This window comes from Peromyscus maniculatus, chromosome 13 (genome assembly GCF_049852395.1).
Source record: "Peromyscus maniculatus bairdii isolate BWxNUB_F1_BW_parent chromosome 13, HU_Pman_BW_mat_3.1, whole genome shotgun sequence".
Lineage (NCBI taxonomy): Eukaryota > Metazoa > Chordata > Mammalia > Rodentia > Cricetidae > Peromyscus > Peromyscus maniculatus.
This window is the reverse complement of record NC_134864.1, coordinates 66153390-66166014: the sequence shown is the minus strand read 5'-3', so window position 1 is coordinate 66166014 and position 12625 is coordinate 66153390. Positions and strand designations below refer to the sequence as shown.

Genomic DNA, 12625 nt, shown 5'->3' with positions numbered 1-12625 from the left:
TCCTTGCCAGCATTTGGAGTCAATTGTTTCCTTGAACTTAGCCATTCATTCATTCATTGTGACTGGGGTAAGATGAAATCTCAGAGAAGTTTCAATTTGCATATTTGTAATTGTTAGGGATAGTGAACACTTTAAAAAATATTTCTTAGCCATTTTTATTTTTGATAACTTTCTGTTCAGATCCATAGACCATTTTCAGTTGGGTAATTTGTTTTCTTGATTTCCAAGTTCTTTGTATATTCTGGATATTGATCTTCCAACAGGCTATAGCTGACAGATTGTCTCGCACTCTGTGGGATTCCTTTTCATTGGGTTGACTGTTTCCTTTGCTGTACAGAAGCTTTTTGGTTTTGAATTCCCAGTTGCCAATTGATGGCTTTAATTCCTGAGTGAACAAAGTGCTATTTATGAAGATTTTTTTCCTACACCTATATCATGTAGGGTATTATCTACATTTTCTTCTAGCAGTTGGAGCATTTCGTATCTCACATACAGGTCTTTGACCCATTTGGGGTTGTTTTTTGTGCAAGGTAATAGATATGGGTCCAATTCCATTCTTCTACATGTGTACATTCAGTTTTCCCAGCAGCACTTGTTGAAGATACTGTCTTTCAACAATGTAGATGTTGAGCATCTTCCTCAAATATCAGATGGTTGTAGCTCTGTTTGAGCCCCCTACTTTTTTTCCATTGATCTACATGTCTATTTTTGTGCAAAGAACGTATTTTTTTTTCATTTTTTTTTTTGCTATAGTTTTAACTTGAAATTTGTAATGGTAATACCTCCAACATTGTTCTGTTTCCTCAGGATTGCTTTAACTATCTGGGATCTTTTGTGGTTCCATGTGAATTTTAGGGTTTTTTCCTATTTCAGTAAAGAATGTCATGGGGATTTTGATTGGGGTTACACTGACTCTCTAGATTGCTTTTTGGGAAGATGGTGATTTTCAAAGCCCCTTTCTTTATCAAGTGTGATTTTTTTCTTTAAGTCCATTTATATGACTTATTACATTTATTTACTTACATGTGTTGAATTGTCTCTGCATCCCTAGGATAAAATCAATCTGATTAGTGGTGGGTGATCTTTTTGGTATTTGCTTGATTCAGTTAATAAGTGTTTTATTGAGGATTTTTGAATTTATGTTCATTAGGGATGTTTTTCCTTACCTGGTTTGGGTATAGAGTAATACTGGCTTCATAGAAGGAGTGTGGGAGTGTTCCTTCTGTTTCTATTTTTGAAAGAACTTAAGAAGTATTGGTTATTGATCATTAAAAGTCTAATAGAATGCTGCTATGAGTCAAACTAGGCCTGCATGGACTTTGTTTCTTTAATGTGAAAGCTTTTTATTACCATTTCAGTCTGCTTGTTTGTAATAAAGTGATGTTTCAGTTGTTGAACTCTTCTTGGTTTAACCTTAGTGGTTTGGGTGAATCTAGAATCCATCTATTTCTTCTAGTTTTGTAACTTAATAGAGTAGAGGTTTATAAAGTATTTCCTTACATTGTTCTGGATTTCTTTTGTTATCTTTAGTAACATTTCTCTGCTCTTCTCTGATTCTGTTAATCTGGGTCTTCTCTTCCTTTAATTGTGCTAACAGTCTGTTGATCATGATTATCTTTTCAAAGAATGAGCTCTTAGACTGGTTGATGCTTAACACTGTTTCCTTGGCTTTTGTTAATTTCTTCTCTGAAATTTTTTTTTATTATTTCTTGCCATCTACTCTATTTGGGCTTAGTTTGTTCTTGGTTTTCTAAATTCTTGAGTTGCATCATTAAGTCATTTATTTGTAGTCCCCCGCTCCACCTGATTTCTTAACGTAGAAGCTTAAAGTTATATGCTTATGTTGTTTTCATTTCTCTTAGTTCCAGGAATTTTTGTTTAATTATTTCTTTAAAGGGCTTTTTAGATTATTTATTATTTTATGCATATGGGTGTTTTGTCTGCATGTATTATTGTTCCACCTTAGTGCCTGATACCTACAGAGGTAAAATGAACCATTTGATATAAGATGTCATTTAGTTCTGATGTTTCTCTGTTTAGTTTCTATCCAGATGACCTGTCTGTTGGAGAAAGTAGGGTATTGAAATTCCCTCCTATTTTTTTGAGTTGGAGTTAATCTCTGTTAATCTGTGTCTTTAATTCCAGCAGTACACTTTTTAATGAAAGTGGATGCACCAGAGTTTATTGCATATATGTTTAGGATTGTAATGTGTTCTTTATAAATTATTCTCTTGATTAGAATGACATATCCCTTTTTATATCTTCTGGTCAGTTTTAGGTTTAAATCTACTTTGTCAGATACTAGGATATCAACACTTGCTTGTTCCTTGTTCTTATTTGTAGCATAAATCCTAATTGGTCTTAACAATAAAAACCCAGAGTCGTATATCAGGGTGAAAGCTGAAAGAACACAGAAACAGAACAGTGAGCCACTAGAAAGACTTCTTACTTCTAAGAATCCTCAGCCTGAAAGAGCCCGAGCTCCTCTCTCCTCTCGCCTTATATTCCTTTTCTCTGCCCAGCCAAATCACTTCCTGTCTCAATCTCCCTAGTGCTGGGATTAAAGTCATGTGTGTGTGCCACCACTGCCTGGCCTCTATGGCTAACTAGTGGCTGGCTTTGCCCTCTGATCTTCAGGCAAGCTTTATTTGTTAGAGCAGAAACAAAATATCACCACATTTCCCCTTTTTGTTTAAAATAAAAAATATTATAACTAATATAAGAAAAACTATATACAATAAGTACAATAACTATATACAATATATACAGGCAATAATTACATCAATAATGTTTAGTCCATTAACATTTGATAAATTCAGAGAAAATGCTCCATTATTTATCCTATTTTGGTGAGTCCAAAATGTTGTACCTAATTCACTTTCTATCCTAACTTGCATTACCAACCAAAAATTATCTTTTGATGTCTCTCAAACTTATACACTTTATGTCTCTTAGTGTGTTTCTTTTCTGAATTTGTTAACAAGGAAAACTATAACTATTTAGTCTTCAACTCCCTCAGAGACCTGAGAAGGAAATAATATTTACAGAGTAAGCAGGAAGTACAGATAAGTGACTTCCAAAAAATGTGAGAAATAACAGAAACAGCTGGCTGCCTGGACAGTCACCCAAGTTTCCTCTGCAACATTAGAGCATCCATCTTCAGCCTACAGGCCTAGCATATCTGACAGAATTATCTGTGAAGCAGGATCTTCTAAAGGGCTGCCCTACCTTGTCTTGGCAAGTATTGGCAGTCCTTTCTTTCGTGTCCTGCTTGTTCATTTTGGACAGCAACTGTCAGCAGTCAAGGCAAGGGCATTTTCTTGCCCAGTGGCTTGCTTTTGCCACAAAGAAAGTAAACTCCAAATGAAGTTTCTTCAATACCCATCATCTTCTATGAAGTAGATTGGTACTGCCAGGAGCAGGCATGTCTCATTGTCATAAAAAACAAGAACCTATGTTAAACCTATGTTATTAAAACATCTTAATTCCATATTCTGTAGATCTCTGAAGTGTTTGAAGATGACCTGTATATCTAAAATATATCTCTGTTTGACCTTTAAAACACACCTAACATGACTACAAGTTTGATTGTAATGACCAACTACTAACTTACATTTCTTTATTATTCTAAATAGTTTGTAATAATAACTTTCAAGGACTAGCAATTTGCATAACATTGTTAAATGAGTTGTATAGGTACAATACCTTGAACAAGAATAAAAATATATGTATAGTATGTTCTAACAAGAGTAATCTCAAATTTGTATCAATATACAAAATTTGTATACACTATACAAAAATCCAATCCAATGTAAAATATTTAAAACTAGTAGTTGCTTTTTAAAAGTAGTTCCAATAATCTATCTTTTTATCTTATTATATCTATATCCTCCCTTTTTTCTTTTCAGAGTAGATTCAATAATCTACCCTTATCAAATCATTCCTATATCTTCTTTTTTCAGAGTGCATTTAATAATCTACCCTTTTTATCCTATCATATCTGTATCTTCTTTTTCAGAGTAAATTCAAAAATCTACCCTTTTATCCTATCATATCTATATCCCCTTTTTTCTTTTTCTTTTTTTTAAGCAAGAACCCTGAATCTAATTTCCTTTGTTCAGTTTTTTTTTTCCTGACCATTACCAATAAAACTTGTAACCAACCACCCTAAACAATGACAAATACCCATAAACCATTGAATGACCAAAAACCACCCACTCCATCACTTGGGATTGTGGGCATCATGTTCTTAAATTGATTTTCTGCTGTCTGGGGTGATGACATCTTTAGGGGATCCTGAAAAGAAAAATGTAGGTTAATTGTTAAGTCCTGGGAGAGGTAGCTGTATCATTTGTTGTCCAGTCTCTGTGTAATGGGAAAGTACAGGGCTTGGCTCAAGTCCTGGCTAGAGTAGTCTGTGAGGTTGGATCACCACCTCAAAATTGTCTTGAGCAGTTTGTAGTCCGAAGCCAATCTTTGGATGGTGTTTGTCAGCTTAGTGGTGTTACCATAGTTCATGTGGAATCATCATTGTAGGACCCCATCATCATTTTGGAGACTTCAAAGGTCACTGTTAGAATTAGTCATGGTTCATTGCAGGAAACTTAAACATTTTAAATGTCATATGCAGCAGATCTCAAGGAGGTTAAAGGATCAATGTTTGTTATGTACATTCAGAATACAAAAACTTAATTACTAGTTACCTGATAGAGACTCAAACCTGAAATCATGTACAGGAAACTAGATGAAGCCTTATTCTAGAATTAGTACTCTATATGACCATTAATATCATGACAAAAATTTAAATTTATATGTATATATATTAATCTTATAAATTTTAAGGTAATATTTATACTTTAAGAAAAGCTCTAAAGAGTTAAGATAAAACCAAAGGATTATGAAGTCAGTGGCAATAAAAAGTCTCTAATTTTTTGTTTTTCTTCTGTCCCATATCAGGTGGCTCTTCTGACATGAGACAGAGATTTTGGATTTTACTTTAACAAGCATGCTTGGATTTAGAGAAGGAGAGAGCCACACTCCAACTCCAAAGCCAGCTTTAATTTTTAATTGAACTGGGACTACAAAAAGACCATATGCATTGTATGTCTATAGAGAAAAGCAGAAACAAACATTTGGGAAGATTTATGAAATGTTATCCTGTTGGAGATGTGATATATCAATAGGCCAATTTACTCTTCTTCTTGGCAAAATTTTTTCTCGATGATTTGTCCTTTTTCTTCAGATGTCTCATTTGTCCAGTGGTCTTCAGATTCCTTAGCTGGGTGTCTTTATTCTCCTGAAAAAACAAAAACAAAACCCTGCCTCACCCCTAACTTTGGAGAGGTTCCCTTTTGGCAAGTTATATCTGATCAAATGAGAAGCATTTGTTAATCTTATAGGTTAGTTTAGATTGAACAGCCATGTTGTTTGATGAACTATCACCTCTTCTAATCAACAAGTCTCTCTTATTCTGGTTTCTCCTGAAATTTTTATTTTATCTTCTAAAGTTCTTCTATCATCCCCAAAAGTCTGGTTTTTTACAATAGGCATTAGGTCCTTTAATTGCTCTGGGAAGGAGTTTCCTCCATGATGACAGGAAATCATTGAACCAAATTTGACATGGGGACCTGGGAGAGGCCCCCCAAGGCATTTCCAGATGGCAAAGGGTAACCTTGTCTGTCCTTTGTTGATCTGCATTCATTAGTCCAATGCCTGCTGTTGCTACACCTTCTGCATCCTCCAGAAAGGAGAGGTGTTCTGTTGGGATAATTCTTAGTAAAAACATTGTTTTAGAAATGCCTTGTTTACAGTTCCTTTTTAGGTGACCTTGTTTACCACAATTGAAACATTTGACATTTTGATTTTTCTTTAAGCCTCTGGAAATCACCTCTCCTATCCAAGTATCATGGTCTTGAAATTCAATATTGATTATATCTCAATCCATTCTTCCAAGGGTGCTGATCTTGCCTTTAATGGCCTAATTACCCTTTTGCATTGTGCATTAGCATGTTCAAAAGCCAGAGATTCAATTATTTGTCTAGCTTCTGAATTGGTATCATTCTATTTTCTACTGAATTCAATCTTTGTAAGAAATCATTGAAGGTTTCTTTTGCATCCTGTATAACTTTAGTAAATGACATAATTTTCTTTTCTACTTCTTCAATTTTGTCCCAAGCATTCAAGGCTGCTGCTTGGCATAAAGCCAGGGTGTGGTCATCAAATAGAGATTGCCTTTCTACATTAGCGTAATCTCCTTCTCCAAGAAGTTGGTCTTGGGAGACTCCCATACTTCTAGCCCTACTTCCTTGTTTAATGGTCTTAGCCTCATCCTTCCACCAGGTCCTCCACTGTAATTAGAACCAGCCTCCAAAACTGCTGTAAAGAAATCTCTCCAGTCTTGAGGGATAATTCTATTATAAGTTGTCCATCTGCTTCACAAAAGGTGAATGCATGCCATATGAGACTATCACTTCCTTGAATCTCCTCAAATCTAACATTTGTACAGAAATCCATCCAGCTCTCACACAGTCTAGGAGATATATATCATTTGGTAGTTCCTGTAAGGTTCCTGGATAAATAAAGGTTGGCAGTTTGAAAGTCTTAGGCTGTTTCTCTGTAACCTTATAATGCAGTGCTGAGATTGGGTCTCCTTTAAGTTCCTCTGTCTGGGTCTGAATATCTCTATGATCTGTTTTAACAAGTGTTTCTAAAACTGTTATCTTGGTACTCATATTGACTAATTTTTTAATGATAAAACAAAAATGATCAAACAAATAATATTTATAATTGACACTAGGTAAATCCCATCTACATTAATTATCCTCTTAATTTAATTGCTCCATTTTCAAACCATCTATCATATTATCAAACATGAATCTTCTAGTCTGTTCATACATTGGAAAGTTTTTCTATGTCCTTCAACTATGGCTGATAGTCTTGCCAGGTAAATGTCTGGATTTGCATCTGTGATCATTTAGGACTTAGAGTATACTAGTCTAGGCTTTTCTTGACATTAAAGTTTCCATTGAGAAGTTGGCTATTTTTTTGTTTTTTGTTTGCTTTTGTTTTTTTGTTTTTTGAGACAGGGTTTCTCTGTGTAGCTTTGCGCCTTTCCTGGAACTCACTTGGTAGTCCAGGCTGGCCTCGACCTCACAGAGATCCGCCTGGCTCTGCCTCCCAAGTACTGGGATTAAAGGCGTGCACCACCACCGCCCGGCAGAGACGTCGGCTATTCTTTTGATGGGCTTTTTCATTCAATATGCTTTTTTTGTTCTGGACACCTTTAGTGTTTTAACTACACTATGCTATGGGAGTTTCTTTTTCTGGTTCTGTCTGTATTCTGTGTGCTTCTTATACAGGTATTGTATTTTAAAATGGCACAGTGGCAGCCTTGGCAGGTGGAGCCAGGGGGCATGGTGTAAAGTCCCTCACACAATGCAGGCAGCACTCTTGTGGAGAGTTTTATTAAGGGGTGGAGAGTTTTATTAAGGGGAAAGAAAGAGAAAATGGTCAGGGGCTGAGGAGAGAAGGAAAAAGAGAAGAGAAAGAAAAGAGGGAAGAAAGGAAGAGAGGAGGTGCATGCAACCTCATGGCAAGAGAGAGGAAGAGAGAGGGGGGAGGGAGGGAGGGAGGGAGGGAGGGAGGGAGGGAGGGAGGGAGGGAGAGGGAGAGGGAGAGAGGGAGAGGGAGAGAGGGAGAGAGAGGAGAGGGAGAGGGAGAGAGGAGAGAGTTTCTTAAAGGAGACTCTGTGCCTGTGCATAGAGACTATGCATCCATGCAGCACTACTGTGTAATGACATACAGCCATAGGACTTGGACTGTCTTAACTATTTGCCTGGTTTAGCAAGTGCATCCTGACAGATCCCCCAGGGGTGGGCCAGGTAATATCTAAATGCTAGCATCCCTCCCTTTTGATTATTATAAAGAGGTGAGTTATGGATAGCAAGTGGGGAGTGATGAAGGTGTTGAATTCTCGAGACTGCTTCCGGCTGATTTGGGGTGGAGTGGGGAGGGGGAGGTTGGGAGTCTTGCACAGTGGGAGGTGTGAGTGAAGAAGCATTCAGTTCGCTGTCATCCTGGAGATCCCTTGAGGGAACTGAGGAGGCAGGTTGCTAGGAAAAAAAATTGTTATCATCAGCCCCATGTTTAGGGCTAGCCATGGGAAGAATGATAACTGCCAGAAAAGTGGAACAGAGAAGTGTTCTGGTTGTACAGAAGAGGCAAGAGTGGAAGAGCCAGATGAAAGAGCAGACATGCCCTTGAGTCTGGTGTGGTGGTACCAGCATTGATGTTCCAGGAGCTTGGGGGAATGGCACACCAAATCGAGGGAGGATGAGTTCCAGGAGTACAGGAGCCATTCCATCTGCTGTTTCCTTGGAGGTTAGGAGTGCATCCATCCATCCTGTAAAGGTGTCAGTAAGAGTTAAGAGATAACGGAACTTTTCATGAGTGAGGACATGGGTGAGATCAACCTGTCAGTACTCACCTGGTTGGTGTCCTCAGAGCTGGTGCAGCAGTTGGTGGTGTTTCTGAAGGGCTCCTGAGGGTTTGGCCTTGGCATGAGTCTGGCAGGAGGAGTAGACCTGTGCAGGAACCTGCAAGTGTCTGTAAAACAACTGGAATAAATTTATATCTGTATCATAGCAAAAGGATAAAAATTGAAGGACTCCTGAAAAAACTTTGAAGTCAGTGTTCTATCAGTTTATCAAAACTGCATTTATCAATATTATAATTTGAACCTCCAAAGTTACATCTGAAATCAGTTTCTCCTGTACCATGGAGTCTGTGAATGAGGCACACCTGCCTGTACTTTTAACAGGAAACTTGTTAATGAGCTACCACGATGCTTGGGGTTGGGAGAGAGCTGTAAAAACTGGCAAACACCATTAGATCTGAGAAGGATAAGTAAATGAACAGAGGTGAGACAGCTTTCCACCCAAGGAGGCAGTCCCAGCTTTCTCTTAAATGTGAGTCCAGTAGAAAGTCAATGGACTTACCCGACATCTGCATTGTCACCCCAGGCTTGAAGAGGGGAATGGGAGTCACCGAGTCTGGGTGCTATCAGTCCGCCACCAGGCTGAGGAGTTCAAAGGCTGGAAGAGTCAGATGTCAGTGTCGGTGAGGCTGGACCTCCATGGCATGGCATAGAGTTCAAGCCTGCACAGGGATCAGCCTGCAGGTTTGGAATGGTGTAGGCAAAAAGGGGCCTGGGAGACTCACTAGGCCCGGCAGGTGCATAGGATGTATGACCAAGGGATTGGGCAATACCGTGACCAATGGCTCCAGGCTGCATTTGATGCAAGCTCCTGACTTGGGCTGAGCTCCAGTGGGATAGAGCAGGATGGACTTCCCTTGTTCCCTTTATGGGGGCCTGGTGGCCTCAGGGCAGCTGCCAAGGTGTGGGCTTGGAGCGTTGCCTTCTGTTGCAGCTGGGCCGGTCAGGAAGACTCAGCTGCCTCTTTTTGGGGTGTTTAAAAAAAGCCATTTTCACCAATTCCTGTATGGGGATTGGGGACCCTCCTCACCTCCTTTAAAACTTACCAATATGGAAGTAAAAGTGAGAAGGTTAGGCATAAATTAGTCTTTGTTAGCTTTAATAGACCTTAGATGAGGAGAGACGTTCTCTAAGCCATTGGTTCTCAACTTTCCCAATGCTTTGACCTTTCAATATAGTTTCCCATGTTGTGGTGACCACCACCCCCATTACAAAATTTTTCCCATTGCTATTTCACAACTATAGTTTTGTCATTGATATGAATCTCAATGCAAAAATCTGTCATGCAGATGGTCCTAGGCTACCCTTATTAAAAAAAAAAATTTAACCCACAAAGCGTCAAGACTCATGGGCTCAGAAGTTACTCTAAGCCCTTTGCCAGACTGCTTAGGTTACTGTCTTGCTGCATCACATGATAAGCAAAAGAAGCAAGATCATTGAGGGGCTAGCTAAGGCAGACACGGGTGGTTTTCTTGTTGTTGCTGCTTTTCTCTCATGGATCCACTTTTCAGCAGAGCCATGGAGTTTCTAATGACCCCTAAGTGGTTAACATAAAAACAGCATTGCTCTCCTAATGCCTTGCATAGGCCCCCTTGTTGAAGAAATGATAACCAGGGGGGCCAATTGAACGAATTTTAGATCAAGACCTCTTCAGTCCTGGAGAACTATTTCAGCTAGAGAAGAGTGTGATTCCTCTAAATGTATAACAGATTTTCCTAGGGCAGTGGTATCTGTATCTGCTGCCATTTTTAAGACCCTGTAGTTCTGATCTTTGAGTACAGCCTGTAACAGCCAGATTATAATTCTGAATGAGTTATACAGAAACAATAATTTCTTAAAGCCATATAATACCTCTTTGGTTCTGCATAAAGAATGTCAAATGTCTTGCAGAAACATTTTAATCTATCAATTGACAACTCTGGACCCAGTTTACTGGTATGTCAATGAGCATTATAAGTAGTCATTTTGTGCCCTATGCCAGGGCATTTCATTTGACTCAGCACTTCAACCTGTTATGGTCAGGGAGCATGAGGATTGCATGGGTGGGCTGGGGTATGAGGCCTTCACCAGCTTAGTCCAGCACACAGTGAGTTCAGTTGAGGCTCGGCCCAAGGATTGTGGATCATGTGGCCCAGCTGCCAGACTGGACCAGCAACTGAGATGTGCAAGTAGGGATCAGCCTGCAGGTTTGGAATGGTGTAGGCAAAAAGGGGCCCAGGAGACTCACTAGGCCCGGCAGGTTCATAGGATGTATGACCAGGGATAGGCCTGGGGTCAGAGACAGCATATTTCCTGACAATTTGTGATGATATTCACATCCCTGACCCCAACTCCCTCTCATCCTATCAATATCCCCTTCTTTACCATGCCCTTTCCCAGATTCATGAATTAAGGTTTTGCTTTCTGGTCCACTTTGTTTAACCAGGACCCTTTCTGTCATCATTGGAGTCTGGTGGAATCAGCAGTGGGTACACAATTGAAGGGCACGACTCTCCTTTTCCACGAATCTATTATTAGCTGTGAGTACAGCAGTGAGAAGTAGGTCATCTCAAGCCCCTCACCCCCGACGACTCCTGAGGGACCCAATCCCATGTAGACCCAGTGGAGACATCCACAACTGTAGTTCGTGGCTGCAATGGCTGTGTCTGGCCCAGAAAATTTCACAGCCCCTTTTCCTTATCTCTTGTCTGTTACTACCTATTTTTTTTCTTTCTTCTTCTGTTTTTTCCTGTGAAGGTTTGGTTGATATTACAAATGACCCAGACTTTGATGGAATCTATGATGAAGACATGAATGAAGATCCCACATATGATCCCAATAGCCCTGAAGAAAAGGCTGTATTTATGAAATATGCTGAAAACATTATGCTAAAGCTGACGTTCAGTACCACACAAGTTCAACAGCATGAAAACATCTTTATATTTGAGACAGCCTATTGGCTCACTAATGCTATAAAGTACAATCAGGATTATCTGGATATTTGTACTTACCAGAGACTACAACAAAGGCTGTATCTTCAAAAAAAAGTTATTCAAAAACACTTTGAGAAAAAAAAAGAAATCAGAAGAGGGATAGGCTATCTGAAGTTAATATGTTTTCTGATTCCGTTTTTACTCAGTTTAAAAAAGAGGATGAAAGTTCCATATTTAAATAGTCTGCTTCCACCATTTTCAGGTAAGAGAATAAGCAAAATTAGACTTCATCTTTGCTGGAATTTCAGAAAATTATTTTAATTATTTACTTTTATTTCATGTGCATTGTGTTTTTGCCTGCATGTATGTCCATATGAGGATGTTGGATACGCTGGAAATGGAGTTACAGACAGTTGTGAGCTGCTGTGTGAGAGCTAAGAATTGAACCTAGGTCCTCTAAGCCAGTGCTCTTAACCATTGAGCCATCTCCCCAGCCTCCAGAAAATTGTTTTTCAAATAAGTAGTATATATGTTTTCATTACTTTCCAGTAATAGGAGCTGATTATTTTTATCAAATGATGTAGTGGTTTGGATAAGAATGGCCCCCATATGCTCATAGATTTAAATGCTTGGTCTTTAGGGAGTGGCTCTACTTGGGAGGAAGTTTGCCACTGGGGGTGGGCTTGGGGGTTCCAAAAGTTCAAGTCAGGCCCAGTGTCTCACACTTCCTGCTGCCTGGGGATCCATATGTAGAACTCTCAGCTCCTTCTCCAGCACTATGTCTGTCTGAGTATCACAATGCTTCCTACCATGACAATAATGGACTAAACCTCTGAAACTGTAAGCCAGCCCCAATTAAATGCTTTCTTTTATGAGTTGCCATGGTCATGGTGTCTCTCTACAGCAATAGAACACTATAAGAGTTGCTGTGGTCATGGTGTCTCTCTATAGTAACAGAACACTGACTTTAGGAGTTGCTGTGGTTATGGTGTCTCTACAGCAACAGAGCACTGACTGAGACAGATGGAAATACCTACTTAGTTCTTTATAAATGGAAATGCCTACTTGGTTCTTTAGAGCGTCTCTTTTCCCCGAAGAAGCTCAAGAGAGTTTTTATTGTTGTTTAAACAAAAATTACCAAAGTCACAGAATTCCAACCCAATAATTGAGGAGTTATATGTTAGTATTGACTCATAGTTGTCAATCAGAATATTTTAAC

The 12625-nt window shown here is 39.1% G+C and overlaps 1 protein-coding gene across 3 annotated transcripts in view; it reads left to right on the top strand.

The window, feature by feature from the left end:
- Ankar (ankyrin and armadillo repeat containing) overlaps window positions 1-12625 on the top strand; it is a 71667-nt gene that overhangs the window by 3956 nt on the left and 55086 nt on the right. For all 3 annotated transcript variants that reach the window (XM_076550441.1, XM_076550442.1, XM_076550443.1), the window contains exon 3: window positions 11231-11668. In XM_076550441.1, the coding sequence (XP_076406556.1) occupies window positions 11231-11668 (438 nt within the window). The remainder of the gene's footprint in view (window positions 1-11230; window positions 11669-12625) is intronic.